The sequence below is a fragment of the Panthera uncia genome, chromosome B4, assembly GCF_023721935.1.
Source record: "Panthera uncia isolate 11264 chromosome B4, Puncia_PCG_1.0, whole genome shotgun sequence".
NCBI lineage: Eukaryota > Metazoa > Chordata > Mammalia > Carnivora > Felidae > Panthera > Panthera uncia.
The window spans coordinates 121,957,516-121,985,388 of record NC_064809.1 but is presented as its reverse complement, the minus strand read 5'-3'; the positions used below and the strand labels follow the sequence as shown (position 1 = coordinate 121,985,388).

Genomic DNA, 27,873 nt, shown 5'->3' with positions numbered 1-27,873 from the left:
CAGCCACTCCAATTATCATCTACTGTTTCAGCCTCGCCACAGCTGGCCTTAAAATTCACAAAGTTCTCATTTCCCTAGCCTTCCAGAACGAACACAGTTGTGTGGCAAGGAAATGATTTATATTTTTACTTACTTATCAAGAAAAATGTTCTAAATATAGAGTTTCTTATTAGCGATAATCTAACAAGTAGAAAAAACAGCCTGCAGTCTCTTCTTTTTCCATATTTGCAGTGTTGCTAAAGAGGCCAAACTTATTTTGATTTGTAAACAATAAGATTTAATATGGAAACCTCTGGAGACCATGTGCGTAGCTCTAATTATCTATTTTTAGTTGCCATTCATGATAATATTTTGGAATAGGTTTATTAATTGACAATGTTGACTTCCCGCTGACACTACAGCTCCCTGGATAAAGTATAATCATTTAATTTTCTTTATAATACGTTCTTTTGATGACTCCTGCTTTTTAAGTGTGATTCCAATCAATTCTACCAAACACTTAATTACATATTTTGGAATATATGTAATCTCATTCATTTCTTCAAGATTTCAAAACTTCTTTGAAGAGTTATCTTTAAATCTCTCTTCTTGTATGACCCCCTTGGCCAATATTGGTCCTGTTCTTTCTTCCAGAATGTATTACTGGAAAACATGAATAACATTCATTCTTTGTATGAGGGCAATGGATTGAGAGCCAAATTGCAATTCCCCTCCCCTCCTTCTGCTCTCCTTCTAAGAAACACACAGTGCTTAGGATTATTTTGGCAATGGCTGCAGAAGCATCATTTGTTAAAGACAGGAATGTTCTCTCCACCTCCTTATCTTAAGAAAACTTGCTTTTCCCTGATGGTATCACTTTTCTCAAAATCTCCCAGTGTCTCCAAACAGGAGATGAAGCCAGCAGGCTCCCAACCTCCCCACAGAGCTCTTTCAGATAGGGCCAATGTCACCTTCATTCAAACACTCTCCTCTGGACACTGGAACCCTGCTACGGCAGCCCCAAATACACTAAAGATTTTGGCCCTGACCCAGAGGTTTTCTTCTGAACCATCATTATCTTGGAGTATTTTAAATTCCATGAAAATCACCCAATCGACCTTTGCTTCACATTTTGCTGACTTCCCCTATTCCAACAACTTTTGCTGCTACTCTAATAACTCCCTCCATGACTGCTCTGAAGAGCTTAGTTCCTGGAATTACTTCACCTCTGACATTTTACAGTAGACAACCTCACTCCCTAGAGGGGGGAAAAATCATTATTCCGATCTTCCCCTCTCCCTGCATCCCCAAGAAGCCTCCAGTCCAGCCATCCGCCCGCTCTCCCCATTCATCAGCCCCTTAGGCTCCCCCTCTCCAGCATGTGCCTTGCAGCCAAGCATTTCATCCACCCTTGCTGGTCACACCAATCTCTGTGTCCCAGGATGAACCCACCCATCTGCTTTCTGTCTTCCTGTTCTTACTGCACTGCCCTACCTAAGGAGAATCGAACCGTGTACCGACAGGCAGACAGCGGGACTGCGTGGTTCTGAACTGCAGCTCTGCGCTGGGTCTTCTACTGCCAAGTGTTTGTGACAGAGCCTCTGCCAAGTCTTTTCAGTGACACTTAAAGCATCAAACACTTCTAACTCCCATGTATAGGCAGCAGCAAAGCATAATGCCAAGTATCATCCTGGGATACTAAATATACTGTACCAATAACCATCACAACCCTTGAGCAGTTACTTAACCTCTCTGGGCCCCATATCCTCATTTGTAAAATGAAGCAGCATTACTGTCTCCATCAGATCGTCATGGGTACAGAATGGGATAACATAGATGCTGGAAATCACTGTATGGCATACAGTCCTCAATAAAGATAAGCTCTAGGAACTGAGAACAATGATGACGATAATGATGAAGATGGCTGCCCTGTACACTTACCATCATCCCAATTTTACGGCTAAGATTACAGAGGACACCGCCACCCAGGGAGCTCAGTCAGTTAAGCGTCCAGCTCTTGATTTCGGCCAAGGTCATGATCTCACATCATTCGTGGGATCAAGCCCTACTGCAGGCTCTGCACTGAGAGAGCAGAGCCTGGTTGGGATTCTCTCTCTCAAAATAAATAAAATTAAAAATAAAAAATAAAAATAAATAAATGCGGGTCTCTCTGCCTCCAAAATGCATGCTTTTTCATTGTCACTTCCACACCATGCACCTCAACCTCCTGCTTCTTCACCAATACACTCAGGTTTGTAACTAGGAGTAGAGAATGTTCAGCTGACACAGGTGCATTAGACATGAGAAATTCATAAAGGATTCCAAGGACACTCGAGATGAAAGAGTCATAATCTCATTTTAATTTAAAAAGCAGCGCTTCAATGTATTTTCTGTTAACTCATTCTGAGATATTCTCCTCTGTAGCTGCTACCTTCCAGAGCAATAAAATTGCTTTGTCAAGAACGGAATCCTCATGAAAGGTCACCATACAAGTTCTAAGCAAAAAACGTATTTGAAATACCTCATTTAAGCTGAGTGGCTATGATCTTTTATTTTCAGTAGCAAACATTAAATTAGTGTCATCTTCTTTAATACTGTTTCTTACTAAAATATGTTTGTAATATTCTTATAAATATTGCTTAAAATTTGAATAAAGAGATGGAAATTGACCTAGTGCAGAATGTACTTTGCGTATGTTTGCCCCATTTGGGTAACAGCATCCCAATTTGTCTGTAGTGTGAGGACCACCACTCTCCCACTCTTTGACCATATATGGTCAGGTGGAGCTAATGATGCTGATCGACTCCAGTGGTAGACACATGACCCAGGCCTGGCCAATGAGAAGCCAACATTCCCCTGGCTCACTGGTTGATTCTGAGAGAGGAACATGACCCCATGCACTGGCAGGGAGAGTCCTAGCCCTAGGATTTTTAATCATACTGCTGGGAAAGAAAAGCTCTTTTTCCACAGGAATTATTATTATTATTATTATTATTATCATTATTATTATCATTATTATTAAAGTATCTCACTACCCAGCACAGAACCCAACATAGGGCTTGAACTCATGACCCTGAGATCATGCCTTGAGCTGAGATCAATAGTCAGACGCTCAACCGACTGAGGCACCCAGGCGCCCCTCCACAGGAATTATTAAGCTGATAAGATAAAAAGTTGGCCATCTCCATCACTACTTGGGAAAGCTTCCTAAGAATGGAGCCTAAAACAGGAAAGCAGAGATGAGTTTCTTCCTGTCATTTGATCACCTGGATCCAGCTGTGACTAGGGCCAAACCCCTGGAGCTTTTCCATTACACATGCCAATAAATTCCTTCCTGTTTGTTTGTTTAGGCCAGTTTAAGCTGGGCTTCTGCCATTTGCAACCAAAAATATCCCAACACAACCTATTTGTGCCAAATAGCTACGAAAATTCACTGAAATAAGGCAAAAGGCATGGTTGGTTTTTGCAGGTTTGTGAAAGCAGCCAACTGGCATCACATGGAATCCGCATCTATTTTGTTTTGCATGTTACAGCACTGTGATTTAGTTTTTAAGAGACAGAGGGAGAGAGAAAAAGAAAGCCTCACTCACTGATACGCTATGGTGATTACATATCTCTACAAGCATATTTCAGAGATATTGTAGGCTACGTTCCAGACCACGGCCATAAAACAAGTATCACAATAAAGCAGGTCAAATGAATGTTTTGGCTTCCCAGTGCATGTAAAAGTTACGTTTGCACTATATTGTAGTTTATTAAGTGTACAATAACACTATGTCTACAGAAACAATGTACAGACTTTAATCAAAAAGTACATTACTGCTAGCCATAATCACAGATCACAGATCACCGTAACAAATATGACATTGAAAAGGCTGAAATATTGAGAATTACCAAATGTGACACAGACACGAAGTTGCAAATGCTGTTGTCAAAAAAGAAAAAAAGGCTCCCACAGATTTGCTTGACTCGGGGATGACCCAAACCTTCCATTTGTAAAAAATGCAGTATCTGCAAAGCACAGTAAAGCAAAAATGCAATAAAAGGAGGGTATGCCTGTATATCCTCACCCAGGCTTCCCTCCACATCTCAAGTTACTAAGGTTAACTTTCTCTCTAAGTTGTTTAGCCCTTCCGCCTCTTCTGGGATTCACTTCCATCAGATGGTCCCCCTTATCAGAGATGACGCCCTCCCCAAACCACCCTCAGCACATCTCACTCCGCTGGTTTCCACCCTTCCGTCCATGGGCACTTAGAAAATAAACAAAAAGCAAAACAAACTTCCATAGACAAAATCATCCACACACACAACCGAGCAGAAATAGAAAAATGAAGAAATTGAAGAAAATTGTGTAAAGTGTTCATGATGGCTGTTTCTGGTGGTAGGATAATAGCTAATTATTTTCTTTTAAAAAAAAAATATTTTTCTGCACTTTCCAAATTTTCTAGGTATTCCTTTTATAACAGAAATACACTTTTGGGGCGCCTGGGTAGCTCAGTCAGTTAAACATCCGACTTCAGCTCAGTTCATGATCTCGCAGTTTGTGAGTTCGAGCCCCCGTCGGGCTCTGTGCTAACAGCTCGGAGCCTGGAGCCTGTTTCAGATTCTGTGTCTCCCTCTCTCTCTCTCTCTGCCCCTCCCCTGCTCATGCTCTGTGAGTTAAAAAAAAAAATTTTAATGGAAATACACTTTTTAAAAATATGCTTCCTCTTTTTTTTTTTTTTTTTTTACCTTTTTTAAAGTTTTTATTTAAATTCCAGTTAGCTAACATTCAGTGTATATTAGCTTCAGGTGCACAATACAGTAATTCAACGCTTCCATTCATCACCCTCTCGTAACCTAACACCAGCCTTCCCTCCCTTACTGGCAAACCTTTTACAACAAAAGACCACACACCATTTCCCCGCTCCCCGCCCACTTCCACCTTGAGCCAATTACTACTCACATCACTCAGTGGAAACTCACTCAGTCCCCCAGGTGACCCGTGTGGCCACCACGCCACATCCAATGGCTTCCCTTCCCCCTTTAGCCCATCTGCCTATTTGGATTGTTAGCCATCCCTTCCCTTGGCTCGAGTTTGAAACCACAACGTGATCCTCAGATTTGCCCTTCCTTTCCTTCTCCAATCTGTCAGTCAACAAACCTTAATCCTATTCCAAGAGTACTTTGAACTCAGAGCAGCTCTTCTCTTTCCCAGGCTACTGCTTGCAGTCTGCCCCTCCGTCTGCCTCCCTCTTAACTCCCTCACCCCCTTAACTCCCCATGCGTCCACTCTTCCCCCAGCTCACAAACTGCCCTGTCTTGGGAGTTATCACCCTAAAAGCTCAAACACAATCTTTGAATTCCCCACCTTAAAATTCTAATGGCTCCTGAATGCATATAATATCAAATGCAATCACTGGCCTGGAACCAAAGGCCCTTCACAAGCCAGCTCAGGCCATCGGCCTTGTCTTGCATCTCTGTTGAGCATGCCCTCCAGGCTCCAGAACAAACTGACGGGCTCCTCACAGAAGAGCTGAGGCTCTCTTGCACCCATGTGCTTCTTGTCATGCTCCTCTGCTTGGGCTGGCATTCTTCTCTTCTCCACACGAACTCCTATTCATCCCTCAAGACCCAGACCAGCATTAAATTCTGACTATTTTCATAATCAGCACCTATCACTCTATTTTGGTCCCCAATAGACAATAACCTACTAAAAGGCAGAAGTATCATTTTATTTGTTACTGTATCCTGGCTTCTTGTCTACAGAAAAGAGGCAAATGGGAAAGAAAAGGCAAACCTTCCCTAGAGAATGGGTTTTTTTTGTTATACTAAGAGAGTGATTATAGTATTTCTCACTTCTAAAACTAAACCATAATCCCCCCAAAAGACTTTTATGTTCTCTGCATACTAATATGATGGTTGCCCTACACGAAGTTCTGTACTCTTAGCACCCATTATATAATTTTGGCCACTTCTTTTGGTTTGGGATCAGTCTCTCTAGATTAAAAAATTAAATCTTCATGGGTCGCCTGGGTGGCTCAGTCAATTAAGCATCCAGCTCTCGATTTCAGCTCAGGTCACGAACTCATGGTTCATGAGTTCAAGCCCCACGTCAGGCTCTACACTGACATTGTGGAGCCTACTTGGGATTCTCTCTCTCCCTCTCCCTCTCTCTGCCCCTCCCCTACTCATGTTCTCAATCTCAAAGTAAATAAATAAACCTAAAAAAACTAAATCTTTGGGGCGCCTAGGTGCCTCAGCCGACTTCAGCTCAGGTCATGATATCACAGTTCATAAATTCGAGCCCTGTGTCAGGCTCTTTGCTGACAGCTCAGAGCCTGGAGCCTGCTTCAGAATCTGTGTCTCCCTCCCTCTCTCCCTGTCCCTCTCCTGTTCGTTCTCTCTCTCTCTCTCTCTCTCTCTCAAAAATAAATATTAAATTTTTTTTAATTAAATCTTCATATTAAAAAGTTTAAATTGTTGGGTGGCTCAGTCGGTTAGGTGTCTGATTCTTAATCTCAGTTCAGGTCTTGATCTCAGGGTCGTGAGTTCAAGCCCCATGCTTTAAAAAAAAAAGTTTTAAGTGTCTTTATTTCATAGCTCCTTGTTCATTCATAGTCAAGATTTATAAATATTTACCTTCTAGTTAGAAAAAAACAAAAGAACACTTTTAAATATACCTTTTGTGCAAGAAAAAGTAATACTATAATAGTCGTTAACTTTTTCCAGTTTGCTACATTAATTTCTAAAAGAGTCAATCATTAACTAAAATTATATCTTTCTAGGACATACAATGAAGTATATATATAGTCACAGAAATTTTAGATCTGGAGAAGTTAGGATTTCAAAAAGTAATTAAGTTACCCATCTCATATCCTAGAATAGTTAATTCTGTTGACAAAAGCATCACTAAATTTTATTAGGAATTTCCATGCCTCTTAAAGAAAGAAAAAGTCAAGCTGTCAATCTCTCTCCTGGAACAGAAATGACGGCATTCATTCGGCAACTGTTCATTGAACACCACCTTCAAAACACAATACTAATAACTATGGGAGACGTTCCAGATGGGTAAGACATTTCACTTCCCTCACTGCCCGAGGAGGACAAGATAAATAGCTACAATATAAGCCCAATTCGATGTGTCATTAGAAAGGTCCAAAATGCTATAACATTTGAGAAGAAAAAGACACTCTATCCAGTTGAGAGATCCAAGAAATTCTTCCCACAAACAAGACATAAGCCCTGAAGAAGAGATAGCATTTTTTTATAACAGAATTGAGAAAAATGCCATTCCAGGCAGAGGGAACAGCAAAACACAAGGATCAGAGGCAGAACACAGGAGGTCAGGGGGCCCCTGACAGAGGCCTCACAGAGCAGGACTTAGCTCACTTCCCATCCTTGGCCTTGCTCACCCCAACTGCAGTGATTCCTTCCACCTCATGCAGAGTGTGTCAAATAAAGGCTAAAACATAAATGGCCTTCCTGTTCCCAAAGGATTCTGGGCTCAATCCAGCAGGCAATGGAGAATAACTGCAAATTTTTGAGCGGACGTCCTACAAGGGCACGGGAGTGCCTGAGGAAATGAATCTGGCAACAATGTATAGAAACGGAAGGGAGGGGCTGAGGGAGACCAAGATACAGCAATGACAGGAATAAGGTCAGGATGCGGAAGCTGTTGTTGCTAAAAGTTGTGGGAATAAACTCAAACGCTGCAATCAGGAGTTTGAAGCAATGTAGACTCCTTCTTGGGTACCTGAAGTCCCACATAAGATACATATTTAACTCTTGAAAAACAATCCCATTCGAATCTTCTCTGAATCTTCCCTATAATTAAACAAAAAAAAAAGTCTGACTCTATTTTTGATGTCTGACCACTGACAGCTTTCAAGTCTGACCACTCCCCATTTCGCCTCACACCAGTGCGAGCGGATCCGAGAAAGCAGGGACTTTACTTCCTTAGTGCCAGTGAGGACAACAAAATCAGGCAGGCCGCTCCCCCTGCACACGAGCCCCTCAACCAGCCCCACTCCCAACCCCAATAAAAACCAAAGCCACTCACCGCCACCCTCTTCCTTCACTCAAGCTGATGGGCCAGGTGGGTGCCTACTCTTCTCCCCCAGAAAGCCTCATTATGTGTGTAGAGAAAGAAATCTTCCTATCCTCCTTGGTATGTGTGTGGTTCCATCAGTATTACCATCCAAATTGGCTGGGGGGTGGGGTCCATCCCACTCTCCACGGAGTAACCACAAATATTCACTACAGCAATGTCCCTTCTGTCCTAGATGAGAGGTATTAAGACGGAGAGAAGGGGCATGATGGAAACACTGGAAGGGTTCCTGAGCTCCAGAAATCTCTCCCAGGGAGATACATGCCCCTTTATCAATGTCCTGTGGTGTAAAGGATCAACTCAATATTGACTATGTTGAATGGTCACATACATTCACTCCAATATCTAATTATCAGAGGCACCCGGTGGCTCAGTCCATTAAGCATCTGGCTCTTGATTTCAGCTCAAGTCATGATCTCACAGTTCGTGAGTTTGAGCCCCGCATCAGGCTCTGGGCTGATGGTGCAGAGCCTGCTTGGGATTCTCTCTCCCTCTGTCTCTCTGCCCCTCTCCCCGCTCATTCTCTCTCTCTCAAAATGAATAAACTTAAAGAAAGTTTTCAATTTTAGTTTTAAAATTCAGTGTGCATTTGATAAATGCTCACTCCAGCCTCTCCCCACTGGCTAACTCTACAGCATAGTCATAGGAGCTACGTGCTAAATTAATTCTCCCATAACCACTTGCTTTCAATTAGAAGAAATTTTGGCATAAGTTGGGAAGGAAGCACAATTAAATGTTTCCCTTCCTGAAAGTTCTGAGTTACAGTGCTAGGGTAACTGAAAGGCTAAAACGGAATAATTAGTAACACAGTATCATTCTTCAAATACCACTTTAGTTATACACCAGATGAAACTCTTGATTTTTACACAGTACAGCCAGTATTCCCATGTCTTTTCAGGCATACCTACATATATTGAAAGGCCATGATCATGAAAAACAGTGTCTTCCTCAAAAAGAGTTTAGAAAATCATAATATTAACTACTTACACATCTTTAGCTGCTCCCGCAGGGCCTAGGGGGAAAAAAAGGTTTGCATTACTGTGATAGAAGTGCTACAAAATATTAATCCCGATACCCATCCAAAATGATGTTCTAGAAGAGACAAATTGAAAATATGTTTTAAAAATATCACTTCAAAAAGAAAAAAAGAGAGCAAGAAAATCATTATATTCAAATATTAAAATTTGAATTTCTTCTGCCCACTTTTAACAATTCTATAAACTCTAAGGTGTCAGTTCTAGACAGGATTTTACAGATTACCTAATCCGATCCCTTCATTTTCCAGATAAACTGACAGATTTGAGAAATATTTTCATTTCTAAGTCACACATGTTCTAAGCTGGTGTCCACATGGCCTTGCTTTAAGTCACACCATGCACTAGTCACAAAGTTAAGCACAAGACAAATTGGAGGGACATCCTCAGTAAACTACGAGTCTTAAGGACACCAGCCTAGCTCCCAAGGGTGTTACACGCATATCTAACTCTGCTCCTATTTGCTACTGAACCCTGTCCCATCTTGGCTTCCCACCCACATGCCAAAAACAACCCCTCTCTTCTAGACCCCATTCCTATCATTCAGCACAGATTCTCTCCCCAACATGGCCAGCCCCATCTACACACTGCCAACTCCCAGGATCCTCATCTGAGCGACACAGAACTTGGTTCCAACTATACTAGGTAGTGTTTTTTAATCTCTTAAAACCTCACTTCCCTCCCTTGTGTCAAATGAGGGTAATACGAGTCTCTTTCTCAAAAGTTAATGTAGAACAGAGAATAAAATGGAATAACCACAGCTAAGAGCTATGGTTCCATTTAAAATGGAACAGGGTGGGGGGCACCTGGGTGGCTCAGTCAGCTGAGTGGGCATCTGACTCTTGATTTGGGCTCAGGTCGTGATCTCACTTTCATGAGACGGAGCCACGTGTCGGGCTCTGAGCTGACAGTGTGGAGCTTGCTTGGGATTCTCTCTCTCTCTCTCTCTCTCTCTCTCTCTCTCTCAAAATAAAGAACTAAAACTTAAAAAAAAAAAAAATGGATCAGGGAGGACAGTGAGGAGGCAGGCCCAGCTCATGCACATATTCTGTTCCAAATTCTCAGAATCCTTTTGCTGAACTCAGCTAAAAGCTAAGGCATCTACTTATGTTATAATGGACCAAAACGGGCTTTCTCACACTAGCAACCAATCACACATGGATTGCTTTAACTGTACTTAAGCCAGCACCAAACACCTTTTCTTCAAAACAATTTATGAACACCTTCTCTTTCCTCTAAAAACTCTAACCTCCTTTGTCTTTTCAGAGTATGTTTTCAACTTTGGTCAAATTCCTGTCTCCCAGATTGCAATCCCTAAGACCCCAAATAAATGCCCATATTTTATTTTGCAGCTTCAGTTTCATCTTTCATTATCTGATGCTACTGTGGAGATTTTTTTTTTTTAATATTTTAAATGTTTATTTATTTTTGAGATTGAGACAGAGAGACAGAGTGCAAGCAGGGGAGGAGCAGAGAGAGAAGGAGACACAGAATCCGAAACAGGCTCCAGGCTCTGAGCTGCCAGCACAGGGCCTGACGTGGGGCTCAGACTCACAAACTGTGAGATCATGACCTGAGCCGAAGTCGGCAACTTAACTGACTGCATCACCCAGGCACCCCAAGATTTTTTTTTAAAGATGCATGTCAACACCTAGAATAAAGTCTGCTACATAAAAATAGCTAAGGTGTTATTATTAATTAGCAGTCAATTTCATTAGAAATTAATATCTCGATTTCCATACCTATGAAATGGGAATTAAAATAATTTCTGCCCAAGTCATAGAGATTTGAAAACAAAAAATGTGCTACAAAGTAAGCAATAAACCTGCAGGAAAAGTTATTGCCAAAACTGCACAAACTGTACCCCGGTGATACTAATTTAAGATCTGTAATCCTACACATTCAAAGCAGAGCATAAAGATAATCAAGACTGTGTCTCAAACAAATTCTTTTAAGGTTCTGACCAAACCCGAACTTTGTAACAAACTTCATTCCTTTCTTTAGAGAAGAGTGACATTGTTATGTCACAACTATCATTAAAATTATAGAAATAAAAGTTGGTTTGGAATCTGAAGTCATAAAACCAAAATAAATTCCTAAAATTAAAAAAAAAAATCTTAACCTAAGAACATTGGATGTTTTGATAGAAAAAATAAGCAAAGGATTAGTGCCACCAAAAACCTGTGTAAATGAATGTTTTATTTCAGAGTCAAAACGAGTGTAAGAATTTGGAAGAAAGTCTAGAGAGAAAATAATATCTTGATTTTCATATTTTCATTTTCATGGAAAAGCACAGGGAATGTTTTGAGGGTTTACTGTGGTCAGGAGAGCCAGAGGGGTGGGAAACTTTGATTCTGCAAAGTCTTCCAGAGAGAAGAGAGCAGAGATCATAGTGTGGACCATGAGTCCTCAGCAGAGAGATGAAGGGCCGTCTGATAAATCCACACAGAGAGCAGAGGGGACAGAAGCCACCTCACTCCATCTTGGGGATGGCCCCAGGGTGGTAGGGAAAGAACAGTGTGGGATGGGAAGGCAGAGACCCACGCAAAGTCCTTGCTCTGATCATTCCGTCCAAGGTCACTAAATCACTGCTTCAATTGCTAATACTGGGCAGATTAAAAGCAGCTGAGAAGACAAAGCACAATGTGTGCGTAACTAGTTTCAAAACAGCAACATGTTGTCTAACGAGTACTTAATCAGCCATTGGAAGCCAATGGAAGGTGAAGGGAACCTTCCATTCACTTCACCTGATGGCTGCAGGCCCCATGCAGGTGCCTGGTATTACCTTCCCAAAGGAAGTCAGCCCACCATTTTTCCTGTTTGCAAATGTCCCTCATTTAAAGGGCACCATCTGTTTAATACGTGCAGTGGCGGGGTGGGCAAAGAAGTCAGAAACACTACAGGTATTCACGTGATCATAATATATGCTCCATTTTTTGTTTTAAGGTTGGAAAATGTGCATCTTAGAAGCAAGGGAACATGGTAGTAATGATTTTATAGAACTAGAACAGGTATAACATGACTCCCCAACACACAAGTGCTCAGAGTAAAAAAAAAATAAAAAATGTGTTATTGTTGCAAACCTTGGCAAAACTATCAGAATATGCAGGTACATAAAATGTAAAATGTCTTCGGGGCGCCTGGGTGGCTCAGTCGGTTAAGCGGCCGACTTCGGCTCAGGTCATGATCTCGCGGTCCGTGAGTTCAAGCCCCGCGTCGGGCTCTGTGCTGATAGCCCAGAGTCTGGAGCCTGTTTCAGATTCTGTGTCTCCCTCTCTCTGACCCTCCCCCATTCATGCTCTGTCTCTCTCTGTCTCAAAAATAAAGTAAATGTTAAAAAAAAAATTTTTTTTTAAATGTAAAATGTCTTTGTTCTGCAAAAGTATAAAACTGTAAAACTAAATTGAAGAAAAATCATTACCCTCACCACAACACTGTAATCACAATTCACATATATATTGATTTTAATTAACCAGAGGGAGATCTCTAGAGAATTTATGCCACAAAAAAAAAAAAAAAAAAAAAAAAAAAAAAAAAAAAAAAAAAAAAAAATTTATCTAAAACAATTCAGATAGTAGCAAAATCCCATTTGCTTTAAATTGTGTTTATGGTCCATGTGATTTATCATTTGCTAAACAAATATTTATAATGGTATCTAATTCTTTCCTGGCCCCTGGGATACAACATTGATTCCTGTTAGCACCACCTCATTTCCTGCCAAAATGACTCTTTACCGTTTAAACATAGCCTTGACGCATTAATATAATGGCCTCAGAAGAAACAGAGATGGAGGAAAGGTAACAATGCTTCTTGTGGCATGAAATCATCACAAAATATATACACTAGAGATCTGATGACTATTTTCCAAAACTGTATAAAGGATGATAATTTTAAGTACCTTCCTAAAAAAGAGAAAGGGTCTAAGGTTTGCTCTCAGACAAGTACTATATGCAATTTCAGTGACAAAAAGTTATTATAAATGGTTTGGGTCTATAGGGAAGAACACTTCCCTACGGACAAAAAAGTAGGAAACAATTAAACATTGTTGGTTGTTTCAAACATCACTTCACTTCACCAAGACTGTGTATACCTTTTACTTTACACACTTCAAAAGACTAATATTTTATTCATGAGTCTCAAAGTTCAAAAGCCTCAGTCACTTGAAAATGCATAGCAAACCCAATTTATTCAAACACTTTAAAAATTTAATCTGATATTGTGGGGTCATAGAAAAATATTTGGGCTTTGTCCCCTGTTCCTGGCATAAAACTTCTAAAACCTTTGGAATTTCCTGAGTGATAAGGGTAACAGGAGCCTCTTTCATACTAATGAAGGGACTCCTGGCAGGACCCAAGATAGCTTCGAGATGGGGACTGGTCACCAGGAAAGCCAAGCCTTGTTAGAAGCTTGGAACTTTTGGTCTCATCCCTGTTCCCCAGGGAGGGGAGAGGAGCTGGAGATTGAGTTAATCACCAATAGCCAATGATTCCATCAATCAGGCCTATGTAATGAACCCTCTCTAAAAACCCCTAACCAACAAGGTTCCGAGAGCTTCTGACTTGGCGACCACATCCATGTGCTAGGGGGGTGACACAATCCAACTCTATGGAGGCAGAGATTCCTATACTCGGGATCCTTCCAGACATGACTCTATGTACCTCTCCATCTGGCTGTTCGTTTGTGTCCTTTATAATAAACTGGTAAATTTAAACCCGTGACTAAAGTGCCTTCCTGGATTCTAAGCCATTCTAGCAAATTATCAAATCTGAGGAGAAGAGCTGTGGGAACACCCAAATTTGCTGCCAAGTTGGATAGAAGTGGGAGTAATGGGGACCCAGTACTTGCGACTGGTGTCAGAAGCGAGTACATCTTGGGGGTGCCTGGGTGGCTCAGTCAGTTAAGCGTCTGACTCTTGATTTGGGCTCTGGTCACAATCCCACAGTTCACAGGATCGAGCCTGGCATTAGGCTCTTCGCTGAGCCTGCTTGAGACTCTCTGCCCCTCCCCAATGTGCCCTTGCACACGTGCATGCACAATAAATAAAGTTTAAAAAAAAAAAAAAAAGAATTGAGAACATCTTACGGCACCTTGCCCTTAAATCTGTGGTGATGGACACAGAAAACAACAGAAATTCTGCTCTTGGAGTTCTGGAGTCCAGGCACATAAAATTAAGACATCAACAGGTCCAAACTTCCATGTTCCTCTTAGCATCTGGTGGCAGTGAGCATTCCTTGGCATTCTTTGGTCTGTGACCTCATGGTGTGTGCACTCTACTCCACCCACGTCCCCACATCACTGTGTCTCTTTTATAAGGACACTTATCACTGGATTTAGGGTCCACCCAGACCATCTAGGATGATCTCCTCATCTCACAATCCTTACCGTAATTACATTTGCGAAGACCCTTTTTCCAAGTAAGATAATCCACACATTCCAGGGATTAGGATACAGCCATATCTTTTTAGAGGCCACCATTCCTCCCACTACACCTCTCACCCCTGTCCTCCTCCTTCCCTCTAAAACCCAAAATTCTCTTTTGAAAAGAAATATATAGGGGCGCCTGGGTGGCTTGGTCGGTTAAGCGTCCGACTTCGGCTCAGGTCATCATCTCACGGTCCGTGAGTTCGAGCCCCGCGTCGGGCTCTGTGCTGACAGCTTGGAGCCTGGAGCCTATTTCAGATTTTATGTCTCCCTCTCTCTCTGCCCCTCCCCAGCTCATGCTCTGTCTCTGTCTCAAAAATAAACGTTAAAAAAAAAATTTAAAAAAAGAAAAGAAATATATAGCAAAATTAAGGTTTGCAGGGGGAGGGATTAAATTTAATGTTACAGTCATACATTCTAGAAACACAGACACAATCTTACTCCTCATGAATGATAAAGCAAGCCAGCTACAAGACACAACACGGATTCAGCAGTTTTAGGGAGACGGACGTCACACCTTGGTTCCTATAGACAGACGTTCCTTCGCAATCTAAACAGCCTTACAAATGAAGAGTGAGCTGTACAGTCAGGTACGTTCTCAACATTGTTCAGATTCATACAGTTATTGTCACAAGCTTCCTCCCATGTCCCAAATGCTAATATAAACAAAAGATCTATCTTTTTTAAAGAAAGGCTACATACATTTTTACATTTCAAAAACTGGCCTATTTAATTAATTAATTAATTTTTAGAGAAAGGTTCTACTTTCTTTCTTTCTTTCATGTGCATCTATTTTGAGAGAGAGAGAGATAGTGTGAGCGGAGGAAGGGCAGAGAGAGAGAGAGAGAGAGAGGGAGGGAGGGAGGGAGAGAATCCCAAGCAGGCTCCATGCTGTCAGCGCAGAGCCCCACACGATCCAGGAGCTGGATCTCACGAACTGGGAGATCACGACCTGAGCTGAGATCAAGAGTCGGATGCTTAACCGACTAACCCAGACACCAGGACAAACTAGCCTACTAATGCCTTTTTTCATCACCGTTCTATTGCACCGTATAGAATTTATGTTATAAATATATGTTCTATGTATAGAAATGTTACAGACGAAATATTCACAAGTAAATAAATTGCTAAATTACATATTAAATCATACTTCCTTCTTCCAACTGAGTGGTGATAATTTAAACACACGCGCCAAAAAATAAAATTGTGTACATGAAGTATTTCTAAAAAAGCACTAAAGATTTACAAATCACTCTTCTTTCAGCATAAATGACCAGAAACACAAATGACTATGGTTCTTATGGGAAATAATAAAAAATAGGCAGGAATGTCTTACTCTTTATTTGTTTTATAAAAGGAAAGAAAAGGCCCTCTGAGAACTGTATAAACATAACTACAGAAAAACTAAACAAACTTCTCTTTAATTTTGACAGCTTGTGATGTCTCTTCTGACCCATAATAGTTCTAAAACGATGTCATAGTCTCAGTTTGGCCAAAAGAAGTTGAAAAACAGCTCATAGTTCATCCAAAGCAATGTTATTTTTTCAAGAAGCCAATAAAAGAACTAGATTCGTAAGTCATCTCTTCAGTAAGGGAGAAAAAAATCCAGGTCAATGTGTCCTAGAAATATAAAATTACGTGCATGAATATGGAGGCTCTTACAAAACCTCTCTGTCTGCAGGTTGTCCTTGTTGAGCAGCTCCACGTTAGGCAGCTAAAAATTAATAAATAAAGGCTGCCACATAAGTACAGACATAAGGTAAGGGATTGGCATCTCGCTCCTATATCATAATTTAACCATGTCTATATCGAGCGCTAAGTGGCTTATGGCAGAACTGAGTAACTCGCTGAGGTCACCTTTACAAACCCTGCACGCAACAGCAACGTCAGTTCCAGGGAGCCAGGACGCCATCGGGAACGTCCTGATGCTGTCCAGATTCTGTCGCATGAATGGTTAAATGCCTGGACAGAAGTACTTCTACATCTCTCCTCATTCACCATCACTTCTCACTGCAACCTCCAGGAGAATACCAATCACCCCCACCTTCCTACCTTCCCTTTAGAGGCGACAGAATCTTCCAGTGACCCAGGCATTTCTTTGGGTTCATTTTTATTTCTCCGTCCCATGCAGCCCATCCTCAGCCTGGCTGTCCCAAGGGTCTCTGACATCAATGCCTCCAACACTCCAGGCCCTTCTCACTCCCCTGACTCCAGGCAGCAGCTTTAAAGTATGCCCCTGCTGTATGCCCACTCTTTCCTTCTACACGTTACCAAAGTCTTTCCCTATATTAATAATAAACAGCACAGGGAGTGCTTACAATATACGAGACGCTGTTCTAAGTACTTTGCTTACATTAACTCATTTTACCCTGAGTAAGTTCTATTATTACTCCCTCATTTTATAGTTGAGAAAACTAAGGTACAGTTTAAGTGAGTTGCCCAAGGTCACACAGCTGATAAATGACAAAAGCAGGATTTGAACTGGGGCCCTGTGGCACCAGAGGCCCCCCTCAACTCTGAGGATTTCCTGCCTTCCTTCCCACTCTTCCTTCCTTCCCAACACCCTATAACCAACGTGAACTACTAAAGCCAGCCAGGCCCGCGGCGCCTGGGTGGCTCACTAGGTTAAGCGTCCGACCTCATCTCAGGTCATGATCTCACGGCTTGTGGGCTCAAGCCCCGCGTCAGGCTCTGTGCTGACAGCTCAGAGCCTGGAGCCTGCTTCAGATTCTGTGCCTCCGTCTCTCTCTGCCCCTCCCCTGCTTGCACTCTGTCTCACATAAATAAACATGAAAAGAAAACGCCACTTATGACATAAGTGACTTCCTGGGTGCTATCAACAAAATTTTCTGTTATTCCCCCATACGGCCTGCACTAACGCTAAGCACAGTGGCAACATTTCAGGACTACCGAACCATTGATACATGTACACTAAAGCTGGACCACACAGCTACATCAAAAGAAGAGAATGCAATTATCTGGCGAATTGATGAGGAAAAAACTAATCTAAATAACTAGACTCAAAAGGATTGTATTAATTCCCTGGGTACACTGATAAAAATAGAGTAAATAATTATTAAACTCCTCCTCTTCAGACTAATATTATATAAAGAGCAGAAGAACCATTACAGAAACTTTCTGATACTAAGCTGCCACAAAGTTATGATCAGACACTTACCAGTTACATATATATCTGGTAGAAAAACTACAACTAAAAATTTCAATCAACTACCATGAGCAGAATACATCTGAAATAACTCCTCTGCTGCAAAGAATTTCCACAGCCTTAGCCTGCACTGAAGTAGGCTACTGTAGATATTTGGAACCATCCAGACGTTTTAAGGATTTTCTGGTTTACCTAAAAAGAGACGGTCTGGCTTACATTACAGACTCGCTTAGCCATCTATATGTATGATTATATAAAAGGGAATGGCTGACCTGTTTAGATCATTAGCCTAAATGCAGGGCTACTCTTTTCTCCACTTAAGTTTAAAAATGTATATATGCTCAAAGAAAAACAAGGGGACAGAGAATCTAATTGCTGAGAGAGAGAGGGGGGGGGGGGGAGCAAAGAGAAACAATCAGACCTCCCTGCTTTACAGTAAATGCAGCACTTTTAAAATGGATTATTTAATCCAAATGTTGCTCTATCATTTACAGTCTAGACTCTAGACTATGCAAGAAACCTAACACAGTTCTAGGTTGGGGAAAATCAAACTCCCACATTGAGACAGTGATCTTACTAGAACATTATGATGAAGAGAGCTCTTCTGCAATCGCAATGGTTCTCATGACCCCATTTGGACCAGCAGCGCAACTCCTCCCTGAAGCCTCCTCTGATTAAACTGTATTATTCAACATCTCCTGGGCACTTGGATGTTCAGCGTGCATTCTATCATACTTTGCTTTGCAAATGTTCTCAAATGGTTCATCTTCCTACCTAGACTATCAACTTCTCAAGGGCGTGAAAGTTTGATTTCATTCAATCACCCTTTGCTGGTTGCTCAGCCTTTGCCTTAAAGCTCCTAGTAAAGTCCAGTGCTCTGCATGTACAGGTGGACTGTGCAGAAGTTTATGGTTAGAAATCTCCTTGGGAGAAATTACGTAGGGCCTGAGTGATCTAGCGGCTGATTCCTTATGGCTGTTCGATCATTTTACTGCATATCAGTTTCTCCATATACTGGACATATGGAATCAAATTTACACAAGTACACTAAGTATCAATTTGTCACATTAACCAATTTCTCCAGGCAAAAGCCAAGAAAGGCAGTTGTTCAGATAGATCAGGGAGAGGAGAAACAATTATCGTGTTTTACCTGAATTAGAGAGTAAAACAGGGCTTATAATAAAGATTTTAGGTTTAAGGGTATTATTATTAGGTGTTAATGTACGCTTTGGAAGTAGATTTGCCACATTCTTGCAGAAAAATGCTCAGGGAAAGCCATTTTACCTTCAACATGGTAATATTCCACTACTCTATAATAAATTACAGCTTACATAGTGCTTTCACTGTAACTCAGAAAAGTGAAATGAAATACCCATAGCAACGCAACCAGCACAGAACCAAAGTCAAGCTTGAGCCCTAGTCCCCAGTCTCCAAGTTCAGCACTCTTCTCACCTTCTCTCTGTACTTTTATATTATGTATATATGGATGGATGGGTGGATGGATTGCTTGCTGAAAAGCTCAAGGATAGCTATTGACCTGTATGACCCCGGGATATTTCAGAAGTTGTGCATGGTAAGTACCTAGAGGGCAGGGACAACATCTACTTAATGCATTTCATGCCACTTGGGTTCAGGACCACAACTTCGCAACTTGGCCAATAGCGTTTTGGATGCTGATGTCAAAGTTCACAACTGAAAGATACCCGAATACCGTTGCACTGTGGTTTTATTTTTCTTAACCTTACATAGTTCATCCTGATGCATTTCCTTTCTGAAACTCAAGTCCTGCCACCAGCTGACAGAAAATTTCAAAATAACAATGACCAAATGCCAAAGCTGGCCAGCTGGACTCTAGCAAGGAAATGTTTGGGGGAGGACTTTGTGAAAGACGGGGCAGATCCATCAAAGAAGTGATGCAGTAAGTCCTTACTCATCATGTCTTCTCTGTCATGTTTCACGGTCTGCACTCGCTATCTTGTTCTTCCCTGAACGAAAAGTAATTTTTAGCAAAGAGCAAGCCAGAAGAGAGAACAGCATGCGCTTATGTGAACTCTTCTTCATAAACAAAAGAGAGGCTACCCAACCAGAAGACATGCACTTTGCATGTACTGTTCAACAGAACTATACCTCCTTTTATGTAATAAGGGATGTGCACCTAGGGAAAAAAAAGAAAAGGTCAACCAAATATCTGTAAAAAGAATCATGTTTTCCCATTTTCTTACATTACCATTTCCAAATTACCTTATCGTTGTTCTGACGTAGCAACAGTATTCCTCCCTCCTGGCCCCAAATCTGACAAGCAGTTCATTAATAAATAAAAACGCAAATGAACTAACCAACCGTATAGCTCCACTTTAAAGAAAATGTTAGAAATCCTTCCTATGATTTTTTTAATGTGGATAATTGTTGACCTTCTTTTAATTTTTATTTAGTTTTTTTTTTTAACGTTTATTTATTTTATTTATTTTTTTTTTTTTACATTTTTTTTTTCAACGTTTTTTATTTATTTTTGGGACAGAGAGAGACAGAGCATGAACGGGGGAGGGGCAGAGAGAGAGGGAGACACAGAATCGGAAGCAGGCTCCAGGCTCCGAGCCATCAGCCCAGAGCCTGACGCGGGGCTCGAACTCACGGACCGCGAGATCGTGACCTGGCTGAAGTCGGACGCTTAACCGACTGCGCCACCCAGGCGCCCCTAACGTTTATTTATTTTTTAGACAGAGAGAGACAGAGCATGAATGGGGGAGGGTCAGAGAGAGGGAGACACAGAATCCGAAACAGGCTCCGGGCTCTGAGCTGTCAGCACAGGGGCCCGACGCGGGGCTCGAACTCACGGACCGCGAGATCGTGACCTGAGCCGAAGTCGGCGCTCAACCGACTGAGCCACCCAGGCGCCCCCAATTTTTATTTAGTTTTTAAGTTTACTTACTTATTTTGAGAAAGAGAAAGTGCATGCTCCAGTGGGGGAGGGGCAGAGAGAGAGAGAGAGAGAGAGAGAGAGAGAGGAGGGCAGAGAGAGAGGAAGACAGAGAGAATCCCAAGCAGGCTCTTCACTGATAGAAGCGGGGCTCACACTCCAGAACCGTGAGATCATGACCCGAGCCGAAATCAGGAGTCGGACGCTCAACCAACAGGGCCACCCAGATGCCCTGTTCTTAACCTTGCAGTGGCCTGCACGGGGTCCCGGTGCACGTCAGATTGAGAGGCACAACGCATGGTGCAGGATGTGGCCTTGACACTGTTCCAGGTTTCCAACCAGAGCATTCTGGCCACTGTCAGGTTAGAATCCTGTTTGTCCTCGTTAGCACAAGGTGCTTACTAACCCGTCTCACTGTTACATGGATGGAAAAGATTTGGTCCCTGGTGGCTCTCTGCATATCCCAAGAACAAGAATTTAATTCAAGATGATAAAGATCACCTGTAACAGATCAACCTTTCAGTGAATCCTTCACCTGGGTTAATTCACAGCTCTGAGACTAGAAGCCCACATATTTTAGCGCCTTCTCCGAAAACGGAATATTCCATGTGAGATTACCCACAAACAGGAGAAAACAAACTTGGCCAGTTAACAGGGCAGCTTTCCACATCTGATCCCACTAAGCAAAACGCCAACATAAACTTTAAAGTAAATAAACAAACAGGGCTCGAATTTTAAACTCCATCTTCCACGGAGGTCTGGGTTAAGGGAAGTGACAGGCCCAAGGTCACCAAGTTATTGACAGGGCGCCCACACCAGCGTGCTAGGAAACACTGCCGCATCGGAATGCTGCTTGCACCTGCCGGTGGGGATAGGATGTGGCATCTGACTGATCTCAACTGGAGGAGACTAGAAGCTCTTTAACCAGAAGAATCACCAAAACAGGCCAGCAGACATTACTCCAAACAGATCCTGACTCTTTAACTGGGAGACGCTAGCTGGGCTAAATGCGAAGAAGAGTTGAGCTTTAGAATAAGTCACTCGACAAGAAAGCCTGGCTGACAGGGGGGAAACCTCGGGAGCTGTCGCCTGCCAATCCACAAAATGAAGCGGAGTAAAAGAAGTTTCAATAGAATTTCCAGTGAAAACTACATGAAGCGATCACTGCGAATATGAAAGCTTTGTCACACTTTGTCTTAAAGCATCCTTGAAACTGCAGCCTCTCGGAGAAATCCTTCGGGCAGCCCGACCGGGTTTAGGCGTCAGGACAGACTCGGATGAATTTTCGGAGCCCCTCTGCGGCTCTGCCCGACCCACTCGCACCCCGCCGCCACCAGCACCACCGAGAAAGTCCTGAATTGCCCTGCCGCACTTGCCTGTCGCAGCGCCAGGGGTCCGAGGGGCCGGGGGCGAGGACCGCGAGGAGGCGGGGCGCGGAGGGAGCGGCTGCGGACCGCGCGCAGGAGCCCTCTGCCCCCGGAGGGCGCTGGGCTACCCGCTGCAGGGGAGCCCCGCCGCGCGTCCTCCCCGCGCACCCTCCGCAGGACCGCCCCGCAGGCTCTCCGCGTCCCGCCGAGACCGCCCCCGCGCGGGGTGGGGAAATGCCCTGCCTTGGGTCCCTCCGAGAGCGGGCGGCCTGCGCCCCCCGGCCCGAAAATGGGGAACGGGGAGAGAGGGGGGCTGCGCGCCCTGCCTCGCGGGGTCCCCGCCCCGCCGCCTCTCCTCCCACCCCTACCCCGGCCTCTCCCGCACGGGCGGCCCGCCCCGCAGACCTCCCCGCCGCCCCCGAGTCCCCGGCCCGCGCCCCCGCTCACCTCGGCCGGCGCCCGCGCTCGTGGCGGTGGAGTTCCCGCAGCCCATCGCGCCGCTGGCCGGGGAAGCCGCGCTCGGGAGCGGCGGCCGCGGGTCCTGGGGGCGGAGACCGAGGCGGAGGGCGGTGCGCCCCGAGCCGGAGGCCGGCGGGGGGCGCGCGGGGCTCGCCTGGCCGCGGGGAGGGGGGCAGAGCCGGGTCTCCCCCTCCCGCAGCCGAGCGGTGCGGGCTGGGACGCGGGGGGAGGGGGCGCGCGAGAGGAGCCGGCGCGGCCCGGGGGCGGAAGCCGCCCCGCACCCCTCGCCCCCGCAGCGGTCGGGGTCCCCGCCGGACCCACCCGTCACCTCGGCAACCGCCGCGCCGGCCAATCCTCGGTCTCCTTCGGGCTCCCCGGCCGGGCATTGGTCGTCGTTAAGAGGGGGCGGGAGTTTAAAGTGGGTTTGGGGGGCTAGGGCGAGGCTGGGGGCGTGGCCGGCGCCGGCAGTGGGGTGAGGCTGGAGGCGACCGGAGATGCCCACCTGCCGACCTCCACGCCCTCTTTGCCTTTTCTTCCCCACTTCCCCTCCCTGCTTCAGGATGTGGGTAGGAAAGGAAGTGGCAGAAACAGCTATTTGCATACAGTGGGCGCCCAATAAATGTTACTGACTGAATGATCCTCAGATCTGAAGCCAACACCGAAATCCATTTCTGCTGAAACAGAGAGCTAATGCAGCTCTTTGGTAAAGAGCATAAAGTCTTCCCTAGCTTGGTGCTACTAACCTACTCCACTTTAATTGCATTTGCTGCAATGTTGATAGCCTAAAGGACCTCCACTCATTTAATAACAGAATTGAATTTACTTGGCACCTTTCAGCCTAACATTTGGGCAAGTGTGACAGGAGTCAGACTGTCTGATTTACAACCCCTGCTCTGCCCCCTTAATAATTGTGTGGCCTCATCAAAGTTACTTAACCCATTAGTGTATCAGCTGTTCTAAGATGGCAGTAATCACTCAGGCACGTAACACGGTGCCCGATCCTAAATAAAGGCCAGCTCTTCTTGTTCTTAAGTCTATTAGAATCGAATACTAATTCCCTGAAGGTAAGGACTATCAGTTTTATCATAGTGTCCTCCTAGCTCGTAGTACAGACACAATAAATGTTTTGTGAGATGAATTCAGGCCAGGAATTAAATCTCCATTTTAAATCCATTTAATATTTATAGAGAACGTAGCCTGTGCCAAGTCCTTAGTTAAAATTAAGTTCCAGTGATACAAACATGTAGGAGACAGTCTAACCAGGCAGACAGATTATAAACAGATTAATTACAATATAAGCAGGGATGTTAGCAAAGGAATAGAGGGTGCTACGGGAGCCCAGAGGATGCTGGGATCCTGGTTAAAACACTTTTCTAAAACAATACAGTTGTATTTAGAGAAAACCTTGAACTAGAACCAAGACCCTGGTGGACTATTAACATGACCTTTGAGGCAATGGTAAACATGGGGTAATCCCATTCAGGATACACCATCCCTCATTTGAAAAATAGATTTGGGCACCTTCTGAGGTGGTAACTAATTCTTCGGCAAATAAAGGTGTTTCTGAGTTGTCTGACTTCTAGAAGCACCGTTTCTCTACCTTGGCCTCCGCCATCTTTGTTCAGTGGCTACCCCCATACAAACCCAAAATTGGTGGGCAGAGGAGGAGGGGAGGACTATCAAACAGCCAAAGGAAACAGTCTTGTTTATTTCTGTGCTGACACTGGACTCCAGCCCTAGGACACTTGCAAGAAAGAGAGAAACAGATCCTGACATCTAGTAAGTGGCCTGACACCGCCAGGCCTTTGTGTTCTTCTGTTAAGCACAGTTACACAGAACACCAATATCAGACCAGGACACTCTATAACTCTGCGGAAGTGAGACCAGCGCCCGAAGGAGGGCTCGATCCCAAGAACCGTGAAATCACGACCTGAGCTGAGATCAAGAGTCAGATGCTCAACCGACTGAGCCACCCGGGTGCCCCAAAAAGTCCTGCTTTCTCAAATCCCAACCATAATCATTTAACTTGAACCCAAGTCCCAGGGATTCTTTCCTAACATTCTGTTAGTGAGATGGTTGCCTATGGTGTGGCTTCTCTTTCACTGCAATAGCAGTAAACCCAACTTGCTCAACTACCAGCATGTTCCTGGTGGTCTCAGGTTGGAGGACATTGACCCTTGTGAGTGATATGTACTCTGCCTTATAAGGTTACAGAGTGTGTTATCTATTCATTCTTTCAACAAACACCATTGAGTATTTCCTTTGTGCTAACCACTTTTCTAAATGCTTGAGATGAAACAGTGAACAAGGCACAGAAGAAAAAGCCAGTGGGAGGAGACAGATTAGAATCAAACAAAAGATAATTTTAGATACTATAAGTGTGATGGAAACAAAATAAAGCAGGGCACTGAAATAGGTGACTAGGGGTAGAAGGAGAGGTACTATTTTAGGTAGGATCATCAAGGAAGACCTCTCCAAAGAAGGGGTATTTTAGCTGAGGTGTGATTGAAGAGAAGAAATCAAACCTGTAAAGACCAAGGAAAGAGCATCCCAGGCAGAGGAAATGGCCAGTGCAAGAGTCCTGAGGCAGGAACGTGCTGAATATGGTTCACAAATAGAACAAAAGGCCAGCATGACAGGTCTAGAGCAGAGACAGAGAGGAGTAGTTGGGGAGGTAAGCCAGATCACACTGGGTATGATGGGCTTTGTAAGGAGTTAAAATTGTGTTCAAAGGGCGATGCGAAGTCGTTTGATGAGACAATATAGGCAAAGTTCCTGATAAAGTGTCAGGCACATAGTAAGTGCCCCATAAATGTCAATCCTCTCCCTAGTGTGGGGTGAAAGAATAAGTCTAGTGTCTCCTTTATCCTTTTTAGGAATTTATTTTATTTTTTGTAAATAACAGTTAATTGCATCTGGATGTTTTCAAAAACAATGAGTCAAAAGAAAATCATTAATACATGTCTCATTTCCCGACTGGTCAATTTTGCCTTCATTCTCTGTGCCAGTTAAATCACACCATTGAGCTGTTGTTTTCATTCTTCAGACAAGAACCGATGTGGTGTGAGGAGGAGAGAAGATGTGCATGGCTGAAATTGATCTGGCCAGGGAAGGAAAGCAAGACACAGGAGAATGTGGAGCTAAATAGTCTGTTTTCATGGTTTTTCTTCCATAAAGAGTTCCCCACCAAGAAGTTTGGCAACCCGAATTTTATTTTTGTTTCTCTCCTTTTCCCTCTGGACACGCTGCAAGATAGCTGCCTCGGCTCTGGGTAGCTCAGCCACTGGACACAACAGAACTCAGCAACAAAAGGGGGATTTTGTTTTCCCCCTTTGGGTCCAAGCTGAGAGGCACTGGGAACGCTTCCTCTCCCACTTCTTTGGCCACGATTTGGATCACATGACTCTTCCTGATGCAACCACTGGGAAGGTGAATAGGATGGCTGTAATTGGCTCTGGTTAAGTTACAATTTATCCCTGAGTCATGACAGGGAGTGCAGGATAGACACCTGAACAAAACTGGGGCTCTGCCGGCATGGAGGGGGGTAAGAGTGTAGCTGCTTAACCAGTAGTAGTCATAGATAGAACATATGTGTCCCTTTGTACTATCTCTCTCTTCTAGATTAGTTCTCTTCTAGATTAGGCTCCCTACCCCCTTGGAGATGGGCACGGACATATGACTAGCTTTGGCCAATAAAGTGTGAACAAAAGTGAAATATGAGTCAGAGGCTCTGTGACTTCTGGTCTGTTGGGAGTTAGTAGACAGGTGTAGAAGAGATTTGTTATGGGTACTACCTGAAAGATCCAGGGGGCAGGATCAGAAGTAGGCAGAGAAAGCCTTCAGGCTGCATTGGAGGTCTAACACCCATGGGGGAAATAAGAAGAGGGATATGTATATGGGGCGCTTGGACAGCTCAGTTGGTTAAGTGTCCGACTTTGGCTCAGATCATGATCTCGAGATTCATGAGTTCGAGCCCCGCGTCAGGCTGTGCAATGACAATTGGGAGGCTGCTTGGGATTCTCTCTCTCTCTCTCTCTCTCTCTCTCTCTCTCTCTCCCCTTGTCCCATGTTCTCTCCCTCAAAATAAATAAACTTAAAAAAAAAAAAAGAGGGATATCTAAAGAGGACTAGGTAGGAAGAACCCCAGATTGCGATGCAGCTCTGAGAAAGTCTTGACCAAGGCCAAGGAGAACTTCAAATGCAGATTGTTTGTGGGGGACCCCCTTGTTGGGCAGAGATGGCCAGGCCCTAGGGACCTGGCTGGGCTGTGAGCTGCCCAGAGAGATCTTGGCCTCAGCTGGGGCACAGCAGCAGATCCAAAGGTGCCAAAAGCTGGGGGCAGTGAGCCAACCCCACTCCTCACAACAAGTTCTCTCTTGAAGGGCGATCTGAACATCTCATCTCCAAGCCGTCCACACAGGAAGACACTCTTGACTGAGAGTTCTAGATTCTCCAGTTTCAAGGACCCTGGCAGCACGTGTGAAAGGGCTGCATCCTGCATCAGCCTGGATCCCTAAGTCACTACATCAAACAGGTCCCCACCCACACTCGTGCTGGACCTAAAGAATGAGCAAGCAAGAAATTTTTATTGTGTTTAAGCCATTGAGATGTTAGGGTTGTGTTATCATGACAAACCATTAACATATAAAAACAGCACAGGGTTCATAACGGATCATAACGCAGATGTGGCAGCACCTGTGTCTGCTGCATAGACACTTTTAAGTGCCATGAAGCTGATCACGAAATTGATTGATTATTTACCCACGGTGATTTGTCTCTTTTATGTGTGTGGTTGTGCCCCCTTCTGCCTTCCTATAGTGTTCCTTGCACTTTTTCTTTCTTGACTAGTTTAGCTGTACATTTGTCCATTTTATTGGAGTTTTCAGAGTCACTTTTAGTTTTTTTGGCCATCTCTTTTTGTTTTGTTTTCCATTTATTTCCAGCCCTTATCTTACTATTTTCTTTTTTCTAAATTCTTTGAGCATACTCTTATTTTTATAACTCCTTTTTTTAATGTTTATTTATTTTTGAGAGAGAGAAAGAAAGGAAGGAAGGAAGGAAGGAAGGAAGAAAGAAAGAGCGAATGAGCAGGGGAGGGGGCACAGCTAGAGGGGGACAGAGGATACAAAAGGGGTTCTGTGCTGACAGCAGTGAGCCCAATGTGAGGCTCGAACTCACAAACTGTGAGATCACGACCTGAGCCTAAATTGGACACTTAACCAACTGAGCCACCCTGGTGGCCCTATTTTTATAACTTCTTAAGTTAAACACCAAACTCATTTAAGTCTTTCCTTCTTTCTTCCTTTCTTTCTTTCTTCCTTTCTTTTCTTCCTTCCTTCCTTCCTTCCTTCCTACCTTCCTTCCTTCCTGCCTTCCTTCCTTCTTTCCTCTCCTCAATATGGTTTATGTTGCATCCAAAAGTTTTCATATTTCATTAATTT

At 43.7% G+C, this 27,873-nt stretch overlaps 1 protein-coding gene across 1 annotated transcript in view; it reads right to left on the bottom strand.

Annotated features, from left to right (window-relative positions):
- CB4H12orf75 (chromosome B4 C12orf75 homolog) overlaps positions 1-23,033 on the bottom strand; it is a 38,905-nt gene extending 15,872 nt beyond the window's left edge. Inside the window, exons 1-2 of the mRNA XM_049626720.1 lie at positions 22,421-23,033; positions 9,056-9,080 (exon numbers count right to left, since the gene is read on the bottom strand). Coding sequence (XP_049482677.1) covers positions 9,056-9,080; positions 22,421-23,033 — 638 coding nt within the window. The remainder of the gene's footprint in view (positions 1-9,055; positions 9,081-22,420) is intronic.
- Between the last annotated feature and the right edge of the window lie 4,840 nt (positions 23,034-27,873).